Raw genomic sequence first — 21996 nt, forward strand, 5'->3', positions numbered from 1 at the left:
AAGAGCTGCTACGCTTGAGCATTCACGATTGACAATGGCGGACGATCAACGCTTCACGAGCTGTTCGCGTGCCAGTTCCAGTTCAAACAGCTCGCTGAAGGGACGACTTTGTGACCGTGTCGGTATCCGATCCGATCTCAACCGCGCCTGCTTGGGGTCCGTGCCAAAGCGGGGGCGATGGGGCGGGGCCCGCCCAAAAGCGCTGTTCCGAAGCCGACCGAAACCGAAGCACTTCGTCGCAGTCACGTGTGCCCTCCACGTGGTCTCCATCTTCGTCTCAAGTGAAGTCCCTTGCGCCTTGCATCGGGCCGGCCGGCGCGCATGCTCTGGATGTGGAGGCCCAGCAGCAGTGAGTTGGTGCTGATGTTTGCGATTCTGCGAATCTGCGATCTGCGTACGCGGTCACCTTATCGAGCGGACGAACCAGCACGCATTCGATGAGAATGGTGATGGTGAAAGGTACTGTACTTTTGAATGCAGTCCACCCATCCATTTCAAGCGCAGATGGTGCGCTGAGCAAGAGTCGTAAGTGTGCCATGCCATAGTCCCGGCGGTTCGACGCAAGTAGGGGCTCTGCAAAACGCTCCTACGCTATTTTCTCAATTTGGGAGAGCTGCTCACTCGATGGAAAGAGATCGACGCTCTCTCTTACTCGACATTCGTGATTGTAGTCAAGCTTGAGACAGGGTGGGAGTCTAGGCACATATTATCGAGCATGCTGGCCGGAATATAACCTTCACCTTTTCGCACCGCGACGTTCTTTTCCCATCCCCTCCCCACACTCGATCAAGGCTGCCTGCCGACTTGCTGACTGCTGACTGACTGACTCACAGTGACTGTTGTGCCTCGGAGAGGTGTGTGTGAGACCAGCAGCGTGCTGCACGCGCGGAGCTCGCGGCAACTTAAGAGCGACTCCGCACGCGCGGGGTGCTGCAAACAACGCGTGCCGCCGAGGCGCCGGCGGGAGACTCGCCGGCGAATATCAAGATGTACAGCAGTATGAGCAGCGCATACATGCGAGCATGCGTGCATGCAGGAGCGGTGCGGGGGGTGGATGCTCGAGCCTCACTCACTCAGTCCATCAATCGAGGGATCGGGACGGGACTCGCTGCCTCACTGCTCCTGACCGCAAGTCGTCGCCTCCACACTTGCTGTCTCGCACTCTACACTCAGACTACAGCTTAGCGTGAGTCTGTCACTGAAATGGTAGCGGGCCGGCCGGCCGGCCTGCGAACGAGCGGTGTTGATTTTGCCAAGCAGCAAGCACAGCGAAGTTGCAGCGCTCCTGATGGTTCCGCCCCGCTTCGATATGCCTCGCTCATCATCTCGCTCACTTGCTCGTTCTTGCGCCCTTTTCCCAGCACGACTGACTGACTGCCTCAAGATCATCCATCCTCTTTCCTTGTTCATTCCCCCTCTTTGCCCAGTCTGCGCTGCTTGTACTGAGGCTACTGTGCCCGGCTTCAACTTGGACGACATATCCGACGTTCCTGCGTCTGGGCTTCTCCCCCCGCAATACCGGCGATCAACGGCTGTGACGACTGAGGCAGGGACCCCTGAAGCAGCGCTGGCTCCCCCAGGCTAAGCACTCAAGCCGCCTCTCCTGATTTTCAGTCAGCAGCATTTCCGTCACGACCAACGCGCACACATTTTCCCCCTCTTTCGTCTCCATCACATGCTCGACAGCTTCGCAAAGGAAAGAAGAATCACCCTGCTTAGCAAAGCGCAGTGCCAGCACACCTAGCCCGCTTGGCACACAGACTCACCTCTACACACGCAGAGGCGCGAATCGTCATGTCGGTGCCGCATCTCTCTCACAGGCACGTGCCGGACGAGTCGAGGCTGGAAGGGAGCGCTTCAGATGTTAGGAAAGATGGGCTGCATCACCAGACGAGCTCTGCGGTGGATGAGCAAGAGCAAGGATCTGGCTTGAGTCCCAAGAGCGACGAGCTCACAGCGCGGGGCGACACGACTTCAGCGTCCGAGCTCGCAGCGCAGCTGGGCGTGGATGAGAGGAAGCTGATGAGAAAGGTGGATCTTCACCTCATCCCATTCTTGAGCTTGCTATATCTCTTTAGCTTTTTGGACAGGAGCGCCATCGGCAATGCCAAATTGTATGGATTGGAAGATGAATTGCATATGCGAGATACGGATTTCTCCATCGCTGCTGCCATCTTCTTCATCCCTTATGCTCTGTTCGAGGTGAGTCGCGAGCGGATTTGCAACATGCTTCTCATCGCCACTCAAACTTCATGCTCATTGCCGCACCCAATCGACGGCAGGTGCCAAGCAATATTCTGCTCAAAGCTTTCAGACCCTCCATCTGGTTTCCCATCATCACGATGCTCGTGGGATGCGCCATGCTCTCTCAGGGCGTAGTGTCTAGCTATGGAGGCTTGCTCGCCGCCAGATTCTGCTTAGGTGTGGTGGAGGCGGGTCTGTTTCCCGGTGTCAACCTGCTCCTCTCTGGCTGGTACAAGAGGTCGGAGTTCGGATTGCGGTGAGTGCATGCTCAGCAGTCCTAAGCGAGGCTTGGCGTGATGCGGAGCTCTGATACTGTCTGGCTTATCTACTCTGCAGAGCTGCGCTCTTCTTCTCCGCTGCTACCATTTCCGGAGCGTTCGGTGGGCTGCTAAGTGCTGCTATACACAATATGCACGGCATCGGAGGCTACGCGGGATGGCGCTGGATCTTCATTGTGAGTGCACTGCCATCATCTCTGCACAGGGTCGGTCCGCGCGACCTAGCTCGCCACACATCTGATTGCGCCCTGCGCACTCGCTGTTGTGCGCTCTTCTCAGATCATTGGTCTGGCGACTTTTGTCGTCGGAGTTCTTTCCTTCTGGTTGGTACACGACTTTCCAGAGACTGCGCGCTTCATCACGGAAGACGAGCGTCGAGTCATCATCAAGAGGTTGCAGTGCGATCAGCAGCTCAGCGCTTCTGGAGAGCGCTTCACATGGGCTTCGGTCGGTAAAGGCTTTGTGGATATAAAGACATGGGTCGGAGCTCTGGCCTACATGGGCTGGTAAGTTGCGACTTGCGCGGGAATGGGATCGAGATGAAGTGCTCATGAACTCTTCTTCCTCCTGCCATTCGCCCGCTCTTCGCAACGCTCAGCGACGGGCCATTATACGCTTTTTCCACCTTTACGCCCACCGTCATTCGAGAATTGGGATATCAGGCGACCAGGGCGAACCTGCTCAGCGTTCCCATCTACGTCATCGGCTGTTTAGTCACCATCCTAGTAGGATTTGTGGCCGACCGAAGAGGCAACAGAGCCATGCTCAATGTATTGATCCTCGGCATTGGCATCGCTGCCTACATCGTCTTGGCGGCTTCTAGGCTCACGGGCCTCAGCTACGCGTTTATTTACCTCGCTGCCATTGGTATCTATCCGGCCATTCCAAACACCATCTCTCTCACCATCAGCTCGGTTGAGGGAAGTTTCAAGAGGAGTGTAGTCAGCGCTGTCGTGTGAGTGATGCGTGATCACGAGTTGTGCAAGGCACAGCAATAGACGTCATCCAGCACTGTTGGGGCTCATGAATCTACTCTGCGCCTCCTTGCCTGCCCTCTCTGCACCCCTCGCAGTATAAGTTGGGGTAATTTGAACGGCGCAGCAACTACGAACGTCTACAGACCACGGGACCAACCTTGGTATCCGCTCGGACACGGTCTCATCGTGATGTACATCGTGATCGGTATGCTCTCCAACCTGACTTACGTCTACCTCGTCAAGAGGGAGAATGCAGCGAGGGAGCGAGGAGCAAACGACGAAAACATTCTCGATGATCCTTCTCCTCAAGGTGTCGAAAGAGCTCAGCAGATCAGGACGGAGGAGATTGCCAAAGCTACAGGTTGGAGAAAAATCAAGATGATGTTTCATGAAGCTCCTGGTGGCACTTATGCGACCAGAGAAGAGGCTGCTAGGCTCAAGGGCGATGCTTGGAGTGGATTCAGGTACAGCTACTGAATGACGATGCTTCTTTATGAATGCTACTCTTGCGCCAGGCTTGCAATGGTGTGGGACTTGCAATCGAGTGAGCGCACGAGTCGAGGTAGACAATCAGGCAGTCGACCCAATCGTCCTGTACTTGTAGCCGGTGTCTGCGAGCAGACCTTTGGCCCCCCCATCCTTTGCGCAAGAGCAACCAGAACACGCCAGAGCTGAAAGTACAAGGTGATAACAGAATGCCAATGATGTGTCGAAATCTTGAATGATATATAGAAAGCAATGCAAGGGGAGAAGAGTGTATTGTGCAAGATTGAAAGGAGAGTGATGTAGACTCGACGAGGAGAGTGTGATCGGATAGCGCAAGATGCAGGTGCGTACGGATGGAGGGGCCGCTCTGTGATCTTTCAAAAAAAGACGCCGGGCGACAAGCGCGGTGGAGGTGCGTTGGGAGGTGATGTGGAGCTGCTCAATGCTGCGCTCCTATTTCTTCCAAAAGATGAAAAGGGCGGCGGATCTAGTGCTTGAAGTTGCAAAGCTGGACTTTTGGGTGAAATGTAAGAGGGCTTCGTGTAAGCGTTTAGGCCTGCAAGACCAGCGGGAGGCGCGCAAGTAGGCTGCTGCTGCTGGACGGCAGCCGTGGAGGTCAGATTCCTACTTTCTCGCGTCCAACCTCCAAGTGCAAGCGCGGCCTCGTCGGGTTGCTGATGCGGCGCAAGAGGAAGCGGAGCGTTGGGAGGTGGACTCATCTCTGGCAAATCGTGCCTGTTGCCCATCCTGGCACTCGTGGTGATGGGCGACCGACTTGGTCCAGCCGTAGGTGCCAGAGCTAGGGTGCCATGAGAAGCTCGCCGGATTGGCGGCGCCGCTTGGGTATGCCCAGCGTACCACGCGGCATTGCTGGGTCGACGAGCAACTTCGCGCGAAAGCAAAGGCATGCTTGGTCTTCGATTGGCATTGTAATGGAGATGCAGCGGCAAGACCGATCCAGATCCTGATCTTACTCTCGATGGCGTTCCATGGCACTCCGAGGCATCCGCACCTCGAGGCGAGCCCCATGCTTTGCCTTCCGCTTCAGCCAAGGCCCATTCCCGCATCACCCACGCTCGACCAGAGCTGCTGGGCGGCGTCCCGGAATGCGCGGACGAAGAGTGACGTAGCTGGTTGAAAGGAGCAGATCGAGGTGGGGTTCCCGAAAACGTTCGCACGTGATCGGCTGACCTATCCGAAGGAGTGTGGTAGTAGGTCGATGCAGTCGCGGGTCTCTCTTGATGATCGAAACCTGCTGGTAGCAAGGTAGACGAGTGACTGGCGTTCGAGAGAAGGCGTGCGTGGTTCGCGCCCAGGGAGCTAGCGCTGTTGTCCAAGTGCGTGTAGCGATGACTTCCCTCACTTGACTCAGGATTACTTGGCCCTTCATTCGCATGTTCGGCTGCAAGTCTGGCCAAGTCACCAGCCGAGGCGAAGGGAGAGCGGGCTGGCGCAAGTGGCATGCCAGCTCCGCGCACTGGAGCTGGCATAGGTCCAAAAGGCGTTGGGTAGTACACCGTCTTGCCTTGTCGCAGGGAGCGCTGCACCCGACCAGGGTCAAGATCAAGGTTTTCGACGAGACTGGTCATAGTTGCCGTCTCATCCATCGGAACGTGAACGCTGCTCTTTGATCTGTTGAATAGCTTTGGTCTCATCGTCTTCTTTGAGCGTCTCGACGAGCTGCTGATGCGGGATGCAGTCTGCGGATCTTCAGCATCGTTGATCGACATGATTTGGAATTGAGGATCGTCCATTGATGCAGTTTGGCTCATGATGCCATCTGCAACGGGACGCATGAAGATAGCATTTGGCTTGCGCTTGTCCCGTTTCAAGCTGAACTTGATGCCCACATCGTCTAGAGCATCTGCGCTCTGCTCCTCTGGATCGGGCACTTGCCTGTGTGAGCGAAAGGTATCTGCTTCGCCCGCACCGGTCATTGTGCCCGCATCAAAGGTGGCATGCACAGATTCTGGTACGGCCGGCAACGTTCGAGTCTTCTCGTGCGGGCTGAGAGCGTTAAGAGTCGTCGAGCCATTGCGAGGCCTCTTGCTTCCCAGACGTGAAGCCTGTCGTCTGCTATCATCATCGGAAGGCGCATTGGCTGGATCGAAGAAGCGAGAAAAGATGGAGCTGAGTGCGAGAGTACCAAAAACCACTGCAGTCCACGCTGCTGCCAGGCTTGCACCCTGTATGAGGTTCGATGCTTTCTTTGGTCCCCCAGCGAAGCTGCTATGTAAACGTCCGCCGAGAAGTGCCGAGATTGCCAGGTACGCAGTCGCACCGATGGTGATGCTGATGTACAGGAGCAGCAGGTTGATGTAGCAGCGCCGCAGGTATCTGTAGCGCGACCACGGAGTTCCAGCGTGACTGAATCGTCGCTTTGCTTTGCGCTCCACGTCTGATCGCAATGGCGGAAAGAAAATCTCTTGTTCCGACTTGTGTCGTTCCAACGCTGCGCTTTGTCCTACTGCAGTGCGCGGTGTGACAGGCGGTGTAAGACCTTCGTCTGGCACTGCTGTGGAACCGTCGACGCCACTGGCGCCCAGAGGCCTGAACAGCAGCGACTCTGACGGACCATCTTCCGACTCGAATGGCCGCGGAGCATCACCGCTCGCAGCCGAGAAGCGATGTGAGTCTTTCGGCTGAGTCGGCAAAGGCCTTTTCTCCTTGGCCGCCGCTACTTGTCGCTCTTGAAACTCCTCCAATACCTTGCGCTGCTTTCGCACTTGGCTCAACACCAGCTTGAGGAGCACCCCTCCGGCCGGAATGTAGAAGATCAGGAAAAGACCTGCCCAGACTGACCAGATCGTGTAGGTCAGGCCTTGAAACCACTGCGCGTGGAGCTGGGCAACCCAGACTCGATCAGCTTGTTCGAGCAATTGCTCTGTAGTGGAACGGGGAACGACCGAGCTGCCAGACGCATTTGCGAGCTGCAGGGCGTTCGCCGAAAATTGTTGATACAGGGAGAACGAACGATTGAGATTGACTTGCGCTAGAATGATAGGCGGCGCAACAGACGCGACCAGCACGAAGGGAGTTCCGAGGCTGATCAAATTGACCAGCAGTGGTCGAGGTAGCCAACGACCGACCGTCGAGCTACTGAGCGGTCCACGGTCGAGTGCACCAGGAGCGGTATAGAAGGAACCCCAGCCCGCCACATAGGCTCCAAGCCACAGCGGAAGCCAGATGATGGTGTTGAAGACGGCAAGCCAGCCTTGCGGGTTGCTCTGAGCCCGCCAGTAAGCTAAAAATTGCGTGACGCTAAAGACGATCCACACGCATCCAAAAATGCCCTCCATGACCAAGAAGCAGTTGAGAGCATTGGGAACAATGTAGACGCCTTCTGACCGTCTTGTAATTTTGATGAGCCAGAACCTCTGCTTGATGATCCGTATCAAGATGACAATCACTGCCAAGTCGAAGGGAAGCGTCAGCGGTGCCCCCCCCCCCCCCCCGTTACCGCCGCTCTACCGTGCCCAGACTTACCGCCGCATACAAGAAGCAGCGCGATGACCGCGATGCAAGCTGCTACTTGAATGAAGAACGTGCTGTCGAGATCGAGGGTGAAGAGGCGGTGCACGAACGCCTCGAGATCTCGTACAGCCCCCGCCGAGGCACCTTCGGGCCGAGAAAGGGCCTGCGCCAAATCGGCAGGGAACGGGTCGTGCGTTTGCGATCCATACCCGGCTTGCAGTTGACGCAGAGTATCCTCGAATGATCGTCCTGCTGTGTGTCCTGCAACGCTTGACAAGGTGTCGAGCAGCATACCGCGCACCGCGGATTGAGCACCACCTGCTCTGTGCTACGACCAATGGCTTGATCTGACCAGTCGAAGGGTCGAAGCTCGTGGTAGCATGCGTACCGAGCACGCTCCGGAGTCGAGGAGTGCAAGCTCTTCGACAGCTCACAGCGCGCGAATCAACGGCGTTGAGAAAAAAGTTGGGTCGACTTGCTGTGGGTTGGGATGGTGGAGGGATTTGTAAAGCAAACACGTATCGGAGACGTGGGTGCCTCGACGCTCAGAAGCTTCGGGAGCGAGGTCGACCGAATCCCCTCAACTTCGTCGTCGGATTCTAACGGAGGTAAAGCGACGCTCTTGACCAGCGAAATGGAACAGGAAGAAGAGCCAAGCGTCAAGATTCGAAGTCAGCCAGGTGATAGCTCGTGCTGTGGTACCAGTGAGAGGCACACAAACAAAGCTGGCTTCTGGTCGGAGTGGTGAGGCACTGACAGCAGAGTCGCCGAACGAATACCGTCATAGGATGCTAGCACGCCGTCTAGGGCAAGTATCGCCCGCAATCTTACCCAGCTAGCAGACTCGTTGCACAGAGCTGTACGTGACGGAGTTGGGAGAAGGGGGAAACGTCCCGACACTGGGCTAAGCTGGGCAAGTCATGATGTCTGTGCTTGTCTCGGATGAGGATGAGCCAGCCATTGCCGCTGGCGAGCGATCCTCGGTGACTGCGATGCTTCAACCCCGCTTGGGGAAGGTTGACCGTGTAGAACTGTCCGAATGCTGCGAGATGCTGCGAGAGGAGCGGTCATCGACTTTCGTCGTCCGTTGGTCAAGCAGAGGACTAAACGAATGCGGTAGGAAGCAAAGCGGCGGCCTTGCATCGTCCGAGACTTGTGCGGGGAACCTTTCTGCTGCGAGAGAGCGCAACGGCGTCTACCACTCTGCGCTCACAAGAAGCTCGTCGGATGAGATGCGAATCATGCGAATGCGGTCTCATTGATTGTGCGCAGCTGGAAGCATCCGATCCGACAGTCCGACGCTGCCCAGAGCGCTACCGCCATTACCCCGCCCCACTCACACCGCGCATCAGCACTCCAGTGCAGCCTCGAGGACTCACACGCGATGACGAGAGCATCCACATCTTTCGCACCGCTGCCTCGTCCCTCTCTCACTCTCACCACTCTGCACTTTACACTCTCAATTGCTCGACGAAAGCGAGGTACTTTCCAGGCTTCGAACAGAGTTGCCGAGAAGCTTGTTGCTGCGCAGAGGATCTGCAAGATGTCTGCACAAAGCCCGATGCGGAGCATGAATTTTCCTTGAAGTGGCACACCGGTACTGGTACAGTAGTAGTGTCCATGAGGCGGTACTGGAGGCCAGCGTTGCAATGCAGTGACGAATGGACGAGGGCGCCAAGATCTGAATAGGGCAGATGGCCTAACTAGGCGTTTGGGCATAGGAGCAAGCGCTGAGAAAGGTGGGCTTGGTCGAAACGAAGGTGAAGGGAAGGGCAGGGTGAGATGACATGGCGCATGAATCGGCACGCAGTACTTCGAGACGCCTTGCGGGAGTGAAGCGGCAGGCGCGGTCGTGGCCAGCAGTCGGTCGTGAGTTGTGGGTGGTGAGCGTGCGCGCGGGCTGGCCACGTCCTAGCTGCTGTGCTCGATCACAAAGCAAGACAAGCGTGTGAGACATGTAGAGGTTGGTGTGGTAATCACGAGCGCAAAGGAGCGCAGTCGCAGCTAGTGCCACCTCTGTGGTTGATGTGCGTTGCCTGCCTGGCGGCGGTCTGGCGAAGAGCCTAGGTGAGCCGTGAGATGCATGCATGCACGCTTGATTCCAAGCATCGGACTGGCGGATGCTGCTGCCTGCGTCCACGCGATGCGGACAGGTTCGTCGGTTGGGATGCGTCACAACCGAAATTTCATACCCGCACTCTCGCGACTTCCTCTCCATCGCGCCACAAATTTCAGAGTCCCACCATGTGAGGTGCATAGAGGCCGCCGTCTTGCGGCTTCTCAATCAAGGCCAGTCCATGCATCGGCTCTCCATCACGGTACCGCCGAAGGCTTCAGCACAATCTTGAATCGAACATTCGTGCCACCTTCAGCGGTATGAGACGCCGCAATGTTGATGCTCATCAACTGCCCACGTGCACTTGCGTACTTCGCGATTCGTCCGTCATTAGTTTTGCCGCATCCACCGAATCGACGAATGGTCAAACCGCTTAGCCATGCCCATCAAAGAGCGACACCACCTTGACTTGCGATGCTCCCACCAGAGAGCAAAATAGGCCGAAGAGATTTCGACGCTAAGGAGGTCGATCGAGTTCTCGCTCCCGACGCCGCATGCGTTCATTTGATTGAGCAGTGAGCCTGAAGGCTAACCATGCATGTACTGCACCTCAGAAGTCCCTGCGCTGAGCCTTGCCAAGTAGTCACCACTAGAGTGCACCTTCTCTGCATGCGTCAGGACCTGACCGTCCCCTACACACCAATTCTCGTAATCTTGCTTAAGGGCCTGACAGGTTCGCTGAAAGTCCGGATCGTACGGCCATGAGTCCGGAGCCTACCTCCCGCAGGTTGTGCATCTCGCACACCAAGCGACCAAAAATGACGGCGTTTAGCGTGCGAAATTCCATATCTCACCTGCGTGCTGAGATCTCGGGGTGTATCTGTCGCATTTCGCTTTGAAGCATCAAGACCAGAACTTCACGATCAAGGACATCCAGAGCGCAGAATGGTCTCGAGACTGATCGGGATGGAGACTGGCATGGGAGATGGCAGTAGTGTACGCATGAAGCTTGCGCCAAGACGCAACCAATCCCGTGACTTCGAGCCTCATCGAGGCAAGCCAGCGGAAGAAGTACCGCCAACGCGAGAGTAAGATCCTCTCCCGCCATCTCCAACACCAAAGGTGCCCAGCACCTGTCTGATCTTGTCCCGCGTTGATGCCACTCCACCAAAATGTCGAACAGCGAGCGTGCTAATCGTTCCGAACAGACCTATGATAACCAGAAAGCCTAGGAAAGAGACGCCTCCAGCAGTCTGGACGCTTGATGACGTCCCAGCTTTGGTGCCGCTGGCGCTCACTTGATCTGCCACAGGCGTCACGATTGGCGTTGGCTTTGGAGCTGCAGCAGCTGCAGCAGCTGCCGGCGTGGAAGGCGGGGCGACAACGACCTGAAGACGCACGAGGAGACGGCAAAGAAAGACAATGGATCAGAAAGCGTGCGCACAAAGCGGTGCAAGCGGACATTCTCGCAGAGCGCAGTGACAGGGAGAAATGAGGATTGAAACACGAGTGGCAGGCGTGCATGCTGCGGTAGCAGGACGGACTCGCCTGACGCGTGGAATTGTCTCGTCTTTTACATTGAGGGTGTGCAACATGATTGCCAGCAAGCGGTTGAGGAGAGTAGTCAAGACCATCAAAGCTCGTCCTTCACCTCATGTGCAGCTTCCTTGAGCTCTCCAGACTTGGCGATCGTGACGGGGGTCTTGGGTCGATCTCCAGGAGACTTGGGAACCTGTGCAGAGGCAAACGAAGGCGCGAGCGCCGCAATCAGTGTGCTTCTTCATCCACATTCACGCGGTGTTAGACGAACCTTCTCAATGAGCTCAACAACGTCCATGCCTTCAATGACACGTCCGAACACTGCGTGTGACAAGGGATTGAAGCGGCCGGTGGTGAGCGAAGCAAACTTGCGCTGGCGCACGGGCTACCACTTACCGACATGGCGCCCGTCCAACCAAGAGGTCTTGACCGCTGTGGGGTCGAGAAAATCGGTTCAGCTTGGCGAAGCATCGAAAATTATCCCCTACAGCAATCCTCCACAGGCCTTCGTAAGATCATGCTCACTGCAAATGAAGAATTGGCTTCCGTTCGTGTCCCGGCCGGCGTTGGCCTGTTAAAGGGGTAATGCAGTGAGTGCGTTAGCCCAGGAATTTGTGCACCTTCTGGTAGCAACGCACCATGCTGAGGGTGCCAGGTCCTTCGTGCTTGAGGTCAAAGTTCTCATCTGCAAAGCTGCAGGGAGAAGTATGGTTTGTGAGAAAAGGCTCTGGACCAGGATGTATGCGCGCCGACGTACCGATCGCCGTAGATGCTCTTGCCTCCCCGTCCATCGCCCGAGGTGAAGTCACCACCTTGGATCATGAAATCTTTGATCTGATGCGGGCGAAGCAGATCACGCCGTCGTATTTAGCATGGCTCAACTCTGTGCTCGCGCGGATAGCCAACTTACGACTCTGTGGAAGCTGCTGCCTTGGTATCCGAAGCCCTTCTCACCGGTGGCCAGGGCGCGGAAGTTCTCGGTGGTCTTGGGCACGACTTTACCGTATAAGCCCAGCACAATGCGACCAATGTCCTTGCCGTCGTGTGTCATGTCAAAGTAGACCTTGTGAGTGACTTCTGGTGCGGAGGCCACGACGTAAGGCAGCGCCACGAAGAGCGCTGCGATGATGGGCACAGCAGATAGACGCATCGTGGAACGTAGTGAGGTGTTGTCGAGTGTAGAATATTCGTACCAGCAGCTGAAGATGTTAGAAGGTTGATAATGGAGGGTTGAATGAGCTCCAAACAGCTCGACACGCCAAGACGTGCACTCAAACTCATGGCAGCAGCCGTCGACGTGGACGCTGTTCCGTGCGAGGTGCCGGTGAATATTTGTTGCGTGTTGCACGCTGGCCTGAGCGCATATCCCTGCCGGTCACGTGTGAGCACCGCCCCTCGCGCCGACGCACCCGCTGCTGATGAGGGGATGAGCGCGTGCTGGACGCAACTTTTGACTGATCTGCATGGTACGTGAGCTTGGCTGCGCTGGCGCCCCGTGCCCGTGGGCGTCTGCGCGGGTGTGGCGCAGACGCGGCAGAGACCAACGCGACAGACACATCAAGCATGCAGCTAGGCAGCATCGAGCATCAAGCATAGGCGCAGAGACCGAGCAGCAGCAGTCTGATGAGTATGAGAGGTCGGCTCTTGATAGCTACTTTGCGGTAGTGTGAGTGTAGGTATAATGCGCCATCAAAGTTGAAATCGCTGCTGGACGTGGGTGCAAGGCCTTGCCATTTGCTCATCATTGCCATTTGCTCATCAACTGTATCATCTCGCTCGCAGCAGCCAGAAAACGCGCCCCTCTCACCGACTTGCCCCTCCCCGCAATTGAGGTCAAACCCTGAGAACTACGGCCATCCGCTGAACTCCATCTTCGTTCTAAGACGCACAAGAAAGTCCGCCGCTGCTCATCGCCGAGTGATTTGGAGCTGCTAGAGCTGCGGCTGGCCATCAGAGCCCACCACCAGCGAATCATTCGACTGCATACGGTTCCACTGTCCGCACACGATAGTCCAGCTGGGGCGCCGTGATTCTTCCGCTTGGCGATTGTTGTCTGGCTCAGGAGCGACACTACACGGTTGCAGCGTCGGGTAAAGATTGCAGAGGAAAGAGTTACCATTCACGCAAGATCCCTCTTCTTCACGTGCGCTGACATGTCTTCGATCAGAAAGAAGAGGAATTTCAAGGGCTTAGCGCTGGCAGAATCACCGCTCTCTACGCCCTCGCCAGGACAGGCTTCAGGCTCCTCGGGTCCCTCAGCTGGCCTGGTATCATCTCAAGCGGTCAAAGCTAGAGGATTGCCAGGTGTGGGGCTGGGTGCTGGTGCGAGTGCGGAGATCGACCCTTCGAGTGGGGCCAATTATCACAATAAGCTGAGCGAACAGCTTGCGAACTTAGAGTTGGGAATAGAGTACAAGCTTGACCTTAAGAATGAGGACTTGAAACATCTGTCAGACTTGGGCAGCGGGAATAGTGGAACAGTCTCAAAGGTGAGTCTTGCGTAGTTTGAAAGCGCTGGTGCCTCCTTCTCCGTCTAGACGAGGGCCGATTCTCCTCATAATGACAGGGGATGGGCAATGCAGTGATGTCCGGGCTGGGCCCCAAGATTTGCGGCAGCTTTCAACAGCGTCACGACCAGACTAACGCAGCGCTTCAGATCTCGATGCTAAGCCCGGCATTCACGCTGTTTACTTCATCCAGGTCTTACACGAAAAGTCAGCAACAACAATGGCAAAAAAGGTGTGTAGATTGAGTCTGCGGGCTCGAGCTTTCGACGTCATGTAGCCTGACGAGATCGCTGTCCTGCCAGGTGGTGTTCATCGATGCGAAGCCAACAGTGCGGAAACAAATATTGAGAGAACTGCAGATACTGCACGAGTGCAACTCAAAATACATCGTCAGCTTCTACGGAGCTTACTTGAGCGAACCGCACATATGCATGTGCATGGAGTTCATGGACAAGACGTGAGTACATGGGCAAGCTATCGAATTGCAGCGCCACGGCGCTTCGCTCACACGCTGCACACATTGGCCGCCAATACAGCTCGCTGGACAACATATACAAGAAGTGGGGTCCTGTGCCGGTAGATGTGCTTGGGAAGGTGATTGTGGTAGTCGTTCATGGCCTCACGTATCTTTACGACGTGCACCGCATTATTCATAGGGGTGAGTTTGGCCACAGAGGCGTGGAGATCGTGCGTAGATGCTGACGCTGAGCATCTTCTGTAGATGTCAAGCCCTCCAACATTCTCGTCAATGGTCAAGGTCAAATCAAGATTTGCGATTTTGGTGTCTCTGGCGAGCTCATCAATTCGATTGCGGACACATTTGTAGGCACGAGCACGTACATGAGCGTGAGTGGCTGTGGACAATTTTCAACTGGAGAAAGGATTTCGAAGGCTGACCATGTGTGATCCATAGCCGGAACGAATTCAAGGTGATCAGTACAGCGTCAAATCCGACGTCTGGTCCCTCGGGATCTCGGTCATCGAGCTGGCACTAGGCAGGTTTCCCTTCGCAAATCCTGCCGAAGACTCGGATGACGAGATTCCGGAGGAGTTGCGGGGGACGTTGTCTCCTACGAAGCCGGACGGATTATCTCAAGCAGCATCGAGACCCAAAAGGGCAGACGTAGGGGCGAGGGCAGGCGTGTCACTCGAAGGGTCGGGTGCGCAGATGTCCATCCTGGACCTGCTGCAGCACATTGTCAACGAACCTCCACCGCATTTGCCGGAGGATTCGAAATTTCCAAAGGCCATGCATGAATGCATCGATCTGTGCTTGATCAAGGACCCCTCGGCAAGACCCTCCCCAACAGACCTGACGGTTCATCCATACGTCAAGGAAAGCGAGGAGAAAAAGGTGGACCTGAAGGCATGGGTAGACACGCTCGTGTAGAGCCATCAGCAGCCCTTGCGATACTTTTCATCAGCTGTAATCACACACGCAGACAAGCCTCCTTGGCATTTTCAGCTCGACGCTTCACCTCTCGGCTTTCCCCCACTCTTTCTCTGTCCTGGTGTTCTTGTCACCGGTCCTTCACCCAATCATTACATTTCGCCCTCCATCTCGCTCAGGGAACGTGGCATGTGCTTGCTGAGATGGTGCCTGTGTCTCACCTGCTCAGCAAAGATGCGCCTGGTGAAGTCAAGGCGTAGTCGCGAGGCGTCATGGTCTCTATCGTAGCTCCGGAACTACGCCCGCCAGTCACCACGGGGCCCGCCGTACGCAGTTCACTTGCGACGGTTGCATCTACCTCGTAATTCTCGCTCGGCACCATAGAGCAGCCATCACGAGCACGACGGTGCAAGAGGTACGAAGTGAGCAGACACCAAGCAGTATGGCAGGATGTTCAGAGCCGTACGATCTCATCGACTTTCGTGACCATCGCTCGATCTGCTTTGCTGCATGTCGAGAGTCGAGACGTGACTTTTGAACCGAGCACTCGTGAGAGTCGTGATTGGTGACGTGTTACTCGAGTCACTCACGCGCCAGCTTGATCCGCCCACCTCATGCAATTCACCATTCTTGATTGACCCTCGCCCATGCTCGACCTCGCTGATCTTTGGATCGTGAATCGTGAAACAGAATAGTCAGTGAGTCAATCTGTAATTAAGTGGATGCATCAGCTAGCAGGGAAGAACCTCGCAAGCCTTGGACATCATGCATGTTGGCGCATTCAACAGCGCCACACAATCACAATTGCACCGCACCAGAGATTGCTGAAGTCAGAAGCAAGGCGGACGATGCATGATGCTTGCTTGCCTGCGTGCAGTCAGTCAGTCACGAGTTACCAGCATCCATACAGCACCAGTTTCGATGGTTCTGGTGCTGCTCTGTTGCCGGCTGCGCGCATGCATGCATGCATGGTGGCACTGGTGACTATGCACAGGCCTGGCAATCACGAATGGTGGTAGTTGCGTGTACAGAGGGACGTTGGTGACTGACAGAGACGTCAGGCAAACTTGCTCCAGCCTTCTTCTTGATCCAGCACCACCATCACTCTACCCAAGCGAGCCTCGTTCAACATGCAATTCCCGCAGCCCCAAGTGCCAGGCCAGGACGGCCCAGGCGGCTACCAGAATCAAGCACCGCACCCACCCGCCGGATCTAACGCCCCCTACCCACCTCCAACTCCCCCCAGCGGTGGCTATCCATCTTACGCTCCTCCTTCCTATGACCAACCTGGTCAGTCACAAAGCTCCTACCCACCTCCCCGAGCTCCTCAAAGGCGCACGACGATCGATGACCGCGGGCCCGTCAATGTCGACCCTACGACGAAGCCGGCCCCTTCTACCGACGAAGACTCGGCCGCAGACGCATCGCTTGGGAAAATGGAGCTCGACGCTTCTCAAGATGTCAAACCTCCAGCTTACTTTAGTGGCAAGACTGTGTTCGATGATGGCAATTTCAGGTCCGTCGATGCTGTTGGCAAGTGGCCGCCGACGACGAACGGAGAAGCTCTGGAGCCGACGTTGAAGTCCTGGTTGACGCAGATGGGCGAGTACCTCAAGCACAATCCGCAACACATCTACAAGCTCACGCACAAGGACGTATTTGCTCTCAAGGACTCTGACCTGTTAGACTACAAGTCTTTGGTCGAGATGGGTCTTCGCAGCTGGTACACTGCATTCTTTCACGAAGAAGAGCGCAAAAAGTGGCAGAATCCGCTTGAGGAGTTGCAAGCCGAGACACTTCCTCGTGTCGAGGGTCAGAGCGATGAGCTGAATCAGGACGCTCTGGATTGGAACAGCTGGAACATGGCCTTCAGATACTCTTTTAGTGCCAAGTTTAAAGGTGGAAAGGGGGTAGACTTGTTCAAAGGCTCGCCAATCTCGGAGATGGGCAAACCTGTGTGGAGGTGGAAGCAGAAAGACTTTGCCGCAAGGGAACAAGAAGGAGAGAAGAGAGAGGTTCAGATGGTCTATCGAAGAGAAACGCTACGAGACGAGCTGAAGTTTCCGTGGAAGGGCAAGCAGTATGTTTGGGAGTCCAATCAACCTCACGTGAGTTGCTGAGATGCTCCTCTTCCAGCGCCGCAAGAGGTTGAAAGGAAGGCATACCGTGCATTCAAGCGCTCTTTTGCAGGAGCGAGGTGGGATGCTACGACCGTGGGCTTGTACGAAGAGAGTCCTCGTAGACTGTGAGTAGATTGCAACCAATAGCATATTTGTATGCCTCTGAACCACTTTTCATCCGTTAGGGTGGGCTGGTTCCGCTTCCTAGAAGAAAAGGCTGCTCGTGAAAAGGACTACACCCTCGATATTCTTGACCCTACACTGGACCAAGCCATTGTGTTTGTGACATTTTCGGCGTGAGTCGCCAATTCCGATTTCAGACTGTCTGAAGCTCTTTAGTGCTGAGCCACAGCACCACTTTCGCTTCACAGATTCTGGCGTCAGGCGTGGGCATGGATGTTACATGGCTACGGCTCCACAAGTGTCACTGCCACGCTTCCGACTTATAAGAAGTTGTTGAATGATCCTGGAGCCCAGCATACTGTGAGTGCGACCGGCCTCGGTCTCGAGCTGGCCATTTGCTCGCTCTTGAATCCTGCTCAATGCGCTTACTCGGATCAACAACACTGTTCTGCGCCTAGTACGGTGTTTTGACACTGGAAAAGTACCAGGAGGCGGAGGAGATCGCAAGGAAGGAATCCACGTCATACTCCCAGACAGGCGATAACGGAGCTTCGGCCGTGGTTGCCGCCATATCCAGCTTCTGAGGCGGCGGCTTGAATGCACGTAGTAATAGAGCGACCGTTTCAAGACCTATTTGTACCCTTCTTCTGTGCTGCCGACAGGCATCAGCGTCAATGCGATACTTCAGTGTTTGTCTGTCGTCCGCCGGCGGACTCCCGCTCTGCGCAAATGCTTGGTTCCCTCGATAGCCATGCTGAGCAGCTGGCCAGCGCGTTTGATCGCGCCTGGCTGTGTGAGTGTGTCATCGAGAAGCGAACTGGAGGTAGTGGGGCGAGTGGGGCGAGTGAGGGTCATGATGCACGGGTACATCTCTCGTACACCGAGCATCGATCCTTGGTGTCATTTTGATTCTTGATTCAAATTGAACCTTTTCAAGCCAACACCACGTGACCTAGACTGCTCCAAACGCTTTGACACCTCCACTTGAATTTTGGCTTGTCTGACGCTGCGAGCGTGCATGCAAGCGTGGACCCTGACCGCATCTGAGGGAAGAATCTGGTGAATCTGTCATGTCATACACCTAAGAAAGGTGGCGGCTACCGCCCTCGAATGAGTCCAGGTGTTGGCTGTGACTGCGCCAGAGACTCTCAAATCTTCGGCCATTCCTTGGTCCCACAGAGTCTCAATAGCGACGGTGTGGGAAGCTGACAGGCAGCGACAAAGCCGTCGACTGGGTCAAAGACGTCAAGGAAGAGTAAACCCATGCATGCAACGACGGTGAGATGTGCCGCGGATGAACCGCGTCAAGGCTGCTTCGCTGCCTGCATGCACAGCAGACGCATGGGAAAGGCAAGCTGACCTCAGCAGAGTCCACCCAAATCCCCACCTCGAGTAGTCTTGAGTGTTTGAACCGCTCGTTGACGTTTGCCAAAACTCAAGAGTCACAGTCGTGACTTTAGACTTGCGGGCATGTCATGTGCGGTGTGATCTCCACCTGTTCGTCCAAAGGGGGTCGATTAGACATTTGCAGTTACTTGCTTGCTTTCATGACAACCCTGTGTCTCGTTAAGTCGAACCACCATCAATCGTAAACTTCGAGATCCCCTCCGTCGCATTCACGCAGCTCGAAGACAGATTCTGAGCACCTTTTCGACGTGCTTCCAGCTTCGTCAAAATCAAGCACCAGATCCAACATGTCGCTCGCAGTGATTCTAGGTTCTTCTCGCGGCCTAGGACTGAACCTCGCACGAGGCCATCTTCTTCGCTCCTCGCTCAACGTAGTCTGCGCCAGTCGAACGCCCGACGAGGCGCGCGAAGCCATTCTCAAAGATCTGCCATCGGATGCCAAGGACAGATTGACCACTTTGAAAGCCGATGTGACTAAAGAGGCCAGCTTTCAAGAGCTGGCTGGACAGATCAAGGAGATGGGAGAAATCAGAACCCTTTGGAATGTCGCTGGTATCGTGAGTGATCGAGGTCATCAGCACAGTAAGAAGCCCATCGCTTTGATCTTGAAAGCGAATCTGATGCATCAGTATTCCCCCTCCCCTCCTCTTTCCCGCGCATACAGCTGAGACCGGAGAAGAATTTGGCCCAGGTCGATTATGACGAGATGCTGCGCCAATTTCAGTGAGTCCTTCGATAGGCGCAAGATGAAGGTGTCGACTTTGTTGATCACGATGCTGACTCGGCCTCCCCTGTCCCATGCGGCGCCAGAATCAACACTTTCGCGCCTCTGCTCGCCATGAAGCACTTGGTCCCTCTTCTGCCCAAGCAGATCAGCAGAGGTGGGGAGCGCAAGCCTGGTGCTCCAGGAGGCACCGACTCTGCATCAGACGTGGCTCCCAACGGTCTAGCACTCATTGCCAGCCTTTCGGCAAGGGTAGGAAGCATCGAAGATAATGGAAGAGGAGGCTGGTACTCTTATAGAGCCAGCAAGGCCGCACAGAACCAAATCACTAGGACTCTGGCCAGAGAGTTGACACTTCGAAAAGTGCCTGCCATTTCCGTGAGTGTCTCTGTTCGTCGTTCTTCGCATCTCCGCGGTCAACATTCGCTGCTGCTCGGCTCTCCTTGGGGGTTACAGCCTCTGACGCATGTATAAGCACTCGCCCGCTACAAAACAGATTGGCCTCCATCCAGGCACAGTGAGGTCCGAGCTGAGCAAAGAGTTCACAGGAGGTCCAGGAGGCAAGGACGGTAAGGCTCCAGGTCCTGGAGAGTTTGAGGCCCCTGACGCGGCAGAGAACCTGCTCAACGTGGTTCGAGGCCTCACCGTCGAAGACAGCGGCGGTTTCAGAGACTGGGAGGGCAAAAAGGTGCCTTTTTAAGTGGCTCATCCAAAGTCCTACTACAAAAGATATAGACAACTCGAGCAGATGCGCATTGCGAGCGACATGTCACACCCTGCAGCACACGTTCGTGACGCAAATGTGTATTATGACGAGAACGAGGTGTGTCGCGTGTGGGAGTGATGCGGAGGTATACTGACGTTCTTTCACACGTCTGGTTTGTCAAGTACGCGAGGGAGATGCCGGAAGAGGGATTGGCTAGCTAGCAACAGAGTCGAAGAATGCGTTGGGGACAAAGGTTTCGGGGCGTAGTCACTGCAGAGAAGTGAGGGTGGGCTAGACGTCAATCCTAATCTGCGAGTGCGGGGTAGGTGGAGGGTGAAAGCGCCAACAAACGGGTGCGCATTGAGCGAGCGGCACAAGCCGCAACGATACACAAGGGGGGGGGACTAATGCCTGGCAAGCGGGTAAAGTTGCTGCGCGGCAGATGATCGCTGCTATCGAAGCGATGCATTGGTGGGGAGCGGGTTCCGCTTAGCTGCGAGTCCAGTTCTGAGGACCAGCATCGGTCTTGGGCAGGCCAGTCGTGTATCCATGCGGAGAGAGATGACTTTGACGGTGAAGGTCGGTGGCGCTCATGGCGCCCGCAGGCACCGACCATTGGTTGCCAAGGTTGAGTCCTAGACTGTGCTGAGCAGCATCTTGATCGTAAGGAAGCAGATGAGCTTGTCCGCTCCCGCGCGCCTGATGTTGAGGCTGACCGACGTTGCCGGAATGTTGGGCTTGATGCGAAGACATGCCGCTGCTCGTCTGACCGTGCGACGGTTGTTGCTGCTGCTGCTGCTCAAAGCTGAAACCCCAAGTGGTCGGCGATTGAGGTGGAAGACCGTACTGCATGCTTGCGTGGGGCGAAAGATGGGTCTGATGAGCATTGTTGATGGCCTGCGTGTTGGTCGAAAAATCGTAGGATGTCGTCGTCGGCGAATAGTAAGGAAGACCAGGCAATCCATACCCGCCGACCAGAGGGCTGCTGTGCGGTCCACCGCTCATCATTCCCATCCCACCGTTGCCACCTTGGTGGAGCATATGATGAGAGGAGAGGGCACTACGAGCGTACTCTCCAACGTGCGAGTCGTGACTGTACTGATCGCTGCTGCTGCTACCGCTTCCTTGCCTTGACATGGATTCGCCCACGGCTGCCGAAGCAGCTGCAGCTGCATTTCGTCGAGAAGTAGAAGAGGCCGTGCTGCGCTTACGCTTGCCCGATGCGCTCGGCTCTCGAGGCATCTGCTCCCCACCCTTCTTGCGCTCTGCTGGGACGTCCCCGGCAAGTCCATCCGCGCCGTAGTCGTCGGACTCTAGACACCTTCGGATGAGGTCCTTGCCAGTTGTTTCTTTGACCACGGGCGCTAGCTTGGGAGTGGTGAAGGTGTACACCAAGCCGGTTTGAGACACAACAAGCAGCAGGATCTGCGTGCCGGTAAGCGTGGCAAGTTCGTACGCCTGTCGGGGGGACAACAGGGATGACACGGGAAACAGTCGCGCGTGTGAGCATGAGAAAGCGCAGACGTCCCAGGGCACCGATGGGCGAGATCGATGATCTGCATGCGGTCGCGTTCCGCGCTAATGGGTGTGCGGCACAACTGACCTTTTTCATGATGCCTGCCTTTCTCTTGCTAAAGGTGATGTGCCTTCTGCTATCGTCTTCGATGAATTCGATGCGGATCTTGCGTCGTCCAGTCGTGCTATCTGCTTCGCCCTTACCGTCGCCTTGCGATCCAGACGCACCACCGCTTCCAGCCTTTGTGCGCTTGCCGCGTCTTTTTTTGCCGCCGCCCTCTTCGTCCGAGTCGTCTCCATCCTCATCACCGGATCCGGTCTCGAAAATGCCGAGATCTGCATCGTCGTCATCATCTACCCGTCTTGCGTGTGTCGCATTGCTCGATCCGCCGTCTGTAGTCATGCCAGCCAGCTCTGCAAGTCCAGCAGGGTCTCCGCGCGTGAGGGTCC

The 21996-nt window shown here is 55.9% G+C and overlaps 8 protein-coding genes across 8 annotated transcripts; 4 read left to right on the top strand and 4 right to left on the bottom strand.

The window, feature by feature from the left end:
- The first annotated feature begins 1620 nt into the window (after window positions 1-1620).
- On the top strand, window positions 1621-4169 carry IE81DRAFT_55148 (MFS general substrate transporter). The gene is made up of 6 exons (XM_025517441.1): window positions 1621-2202; window positions 2283-2500; window positions 2581-2698; window positions 2802-3028; window positions 3121-3477; window positions 3532-4169. The coding sequence occupies exons 1-6, from the start codon at window positions 1795-1797 to the stop codon at window positions 3974-3976; spliced, it is 1773 nt and encodes a 590-aa protein (XP_025371137.1). The 5' UTR covers window positions 1621-1794; the 3' UTR covers window positions 3977-4169.
- IE81DRAFT_54970 (hypothetical protein) lies at window positions 4126-8018 on the bottom strand. The gene is made up of 2 exons (XM_025517439.1): window positions 7472-8018; window positions 4126-7394 (listed from the first exon to the last, which is right to left on the bottom strand). Exons 1-2 carry the CDS (start codon window positions 7749-7751, stop codon window positions 4363-4365), a joined length of 3312 nt encoding a protein of 1103 aa, XP_025371138.1. The 5' UTR covers window positions 7752-8018; the 3' UTR covers window positions 4126-4362.
- A 992-nt stretch (window positions 8019-9010) lies between these two features.
- Window positions 9011-9810, bottom strand: IE81DRAFT_54968 (hypothetical protein). Its single transcript, XM_025517438.1, has one exon. The coding sequence runs from the start codon at window positions 9714-9716 to the stop codon at window positions 9159-9161; it is 558 nt and encodes a 185-aa protein (XP_025371139.1). The 5' UTR covers window positions 9717-9810; the 3' UTR covers window positions 9011-9158.
- A 1338-nt stretch (window positions 9811-11148) lies between these two features.
- Window positions 11149-12204, bottom strand: IE81DRAFT_287984 (hypothetical protein; the record flags this gene model as incomplete). Its single annotated transcript, XM_025511747.1, has 7 exons — window positions 11149-11247; window positions 11326-11375; window positions 11451-11486; window positions 11580-11625; window positions 11693-11747; window positions 11812-11888; window positions 11965-12204. 7 exons carry the CDS (start codon window positions 12202-12204, stop codon window positions 11149-11151), a joined length of 603 nt encoding a protein of 200 aa, XP_025371140.1.
- An 842-nt stretch (window positions 12205-13046) lies between these two features.
- IE81DRAFT_55220 (dual specificity protein kinase Fuz7) lies at window positions 13047-15150 on the top strand. The gene is made up of 6 exons (XM_025517442.1): window positions 13047-13543; window positions 13755-13793; window positions 13864-14018; window positions 14098-14219; window positions 14283-14407; window positions 14475-15150. Exons 1-6 carry the CDS (start codon window positions 13208-13210, stop codon window positions 14949-14951), a joined length of 1254 nt encoding a protein of 417 aa, XP_025371141.1. The 5' UTR covers window positions 13047-13207; the 3' UTR covers window positions 14952-15150.
- Window positions 15151-16081: 931 nt separating this feature from the next.
- Window positions 16082-17778, top strand: IE81DRAFT_329156 (hypothetical protein; the record flags this gene model as incomplete). Its single annotated transcript, XM_025515131.1, has 5 exons — window positions 16082-17059; window positions 17099-17196; window positions 17257-17367; window positions 17443-17554; window positions 17653-17778. The coding sequence occupies 5 exons, from the start codon at window positions 16082-16084 to the stop codon at window positions 17776-17778; spliced, it is 1425 nt and encodes a 474-aa protein (XP_025371142.1).
- An 817-nt stretch (window positions 17779-18595) lies between these two features.
- IE81DRAFT_321912 (NAD(P)-binding protein) lies at window positions 18596-20150 on the top strand. The gene is made up of 4 exons (XM_025513474.1): window positions 18596-19158; window positions 19266-19324; window positions 19412-19703; window positions 19822-20150. The coding sequence occupies exons 1-4, from the start codon at window positions 18889-18891 to the stop codon at window positions 20023-20025; spliced, it is 825 nt and encodes a 274-aa protein (XP_025371143.1). The 5' UTR covers window positions 18596-18888; the 3' UTR covers window positions 20026-20150.
- Window positions 20151-21339: 1189 nt separating this feature from the next.
- On the bottom strand, window positions 21340-21949 carry IE81DRAFT_287895 (SRF-TF-domain-containing protein; the record flags this gene model as incomplete). Its single annotated transcript, XM_025511741.1, has 2 exons — window positions 21340-21489; window positions 21635-21949. Coding segments are annotated over 2 exons (465 nt in total), but the record flags the coding sequence as incomplete, so codon positions are not given.
- Window positions 21950-21996: the final 47 nt, after the last annotated feature.

This window comes from Ceraceosorus guamensis (assembly GCF_003144195.1).
Source record: "Ceraceosorus guamensis strain MCA 4658 unplaced genomic scaffold IE81scaffold_15, whole genome shotgun sequence".
NCBI lineage: Eukaryota > Fungi > Basidiomycota > Exobasidiomycetes > Ceraceosorales > Ceraceosoraceae > Ceraceosorus > Ceraceosorus guamensis.

Coding starts and splice junctions, on each gene's coding strand:
- IE81DRAFT_55148 (XM_025517441.1), top strand. CDS start 1,795: ATGTCGGTGCCGCATCTCTCTCACAGGCACGTGCCGGACGAGTCGAGG. Junction 2,203..2,282: donor TCCCTTATGCTCTGTTCGAG/GTGAGTCGCGAG, acceptor AATCGACGGCAG/GTGCCAAGCAATATTCTGCT. Junction 3,478..3,531: donor AGTGTAGTCAGCGCTGTCGT/GTGAGTGATGCG, acceptor GACGTCATCCAG/CACTGTTGGGGCTCATGAAT.
- IE81DRAFT_54970 (XM_025517439.1), bottom strand. CDS start 7,751: ATGCTGCTCGACACCTTGTCAAGCGTTGCAGGACACACAGCAGGACGA. Junction 7,395..7,471: donor GCTGCTTCTTGTATGCGGCG/GTAAGTCTGGGC, acceptor TCGACTTGGCAG/TGATTGTCATCTTGATACGG.
- IE81DRAFT_54968 (XM_025517438.1), bottom strand. CDS start 9,716: ATGCACCTCACATGGTGGGACTCTGAAATTTGTGGCGCGATGGAGAGG.
- IE81DRAFT_55220 (XM_025517442.1), top strand. CDS start 13,208: ATGTCTTCGATCAGAAAGAAGAGGAATTTCAAGGGCTTAGCGCTGGCA. Junction 13,544..13,754: donor ATAGTGGAACAGTCTCAAAG/GTGAGTCTTGCG, acceptor TACTTCATCCAG/GTCTTACACGAAAAGTCAGC. Junction 14,408..14,474: donor GCACGAGCACGTACATGAGC/GTGAGTGGCTGT, acceptor TGTGATCCATAG/CCGGAACGAATTCAAGGTGA.
- IE81DRAFT_321912 (XM_025513474.1), top strand. CDS start 18,889: ATGTCGCTCGCAGTGATTCTAGGTTCTTCTCGCGGCCTAGGACTGAAC. Junction 19,159..19,265: donor TTTGGAATGTCGCTGGTATC/GTGAGTGATCGA, acceptor CCGCGCATACAG/CTGAGACCGGAGAAGAATTT. Junction 19,704..19,821: donor GAAAAGTGCCTGCCATTTCC/GTGAGTGTCTCT, acceptor GCTACAAAACAG/ATTGGCCTCCATCCAGGCAC.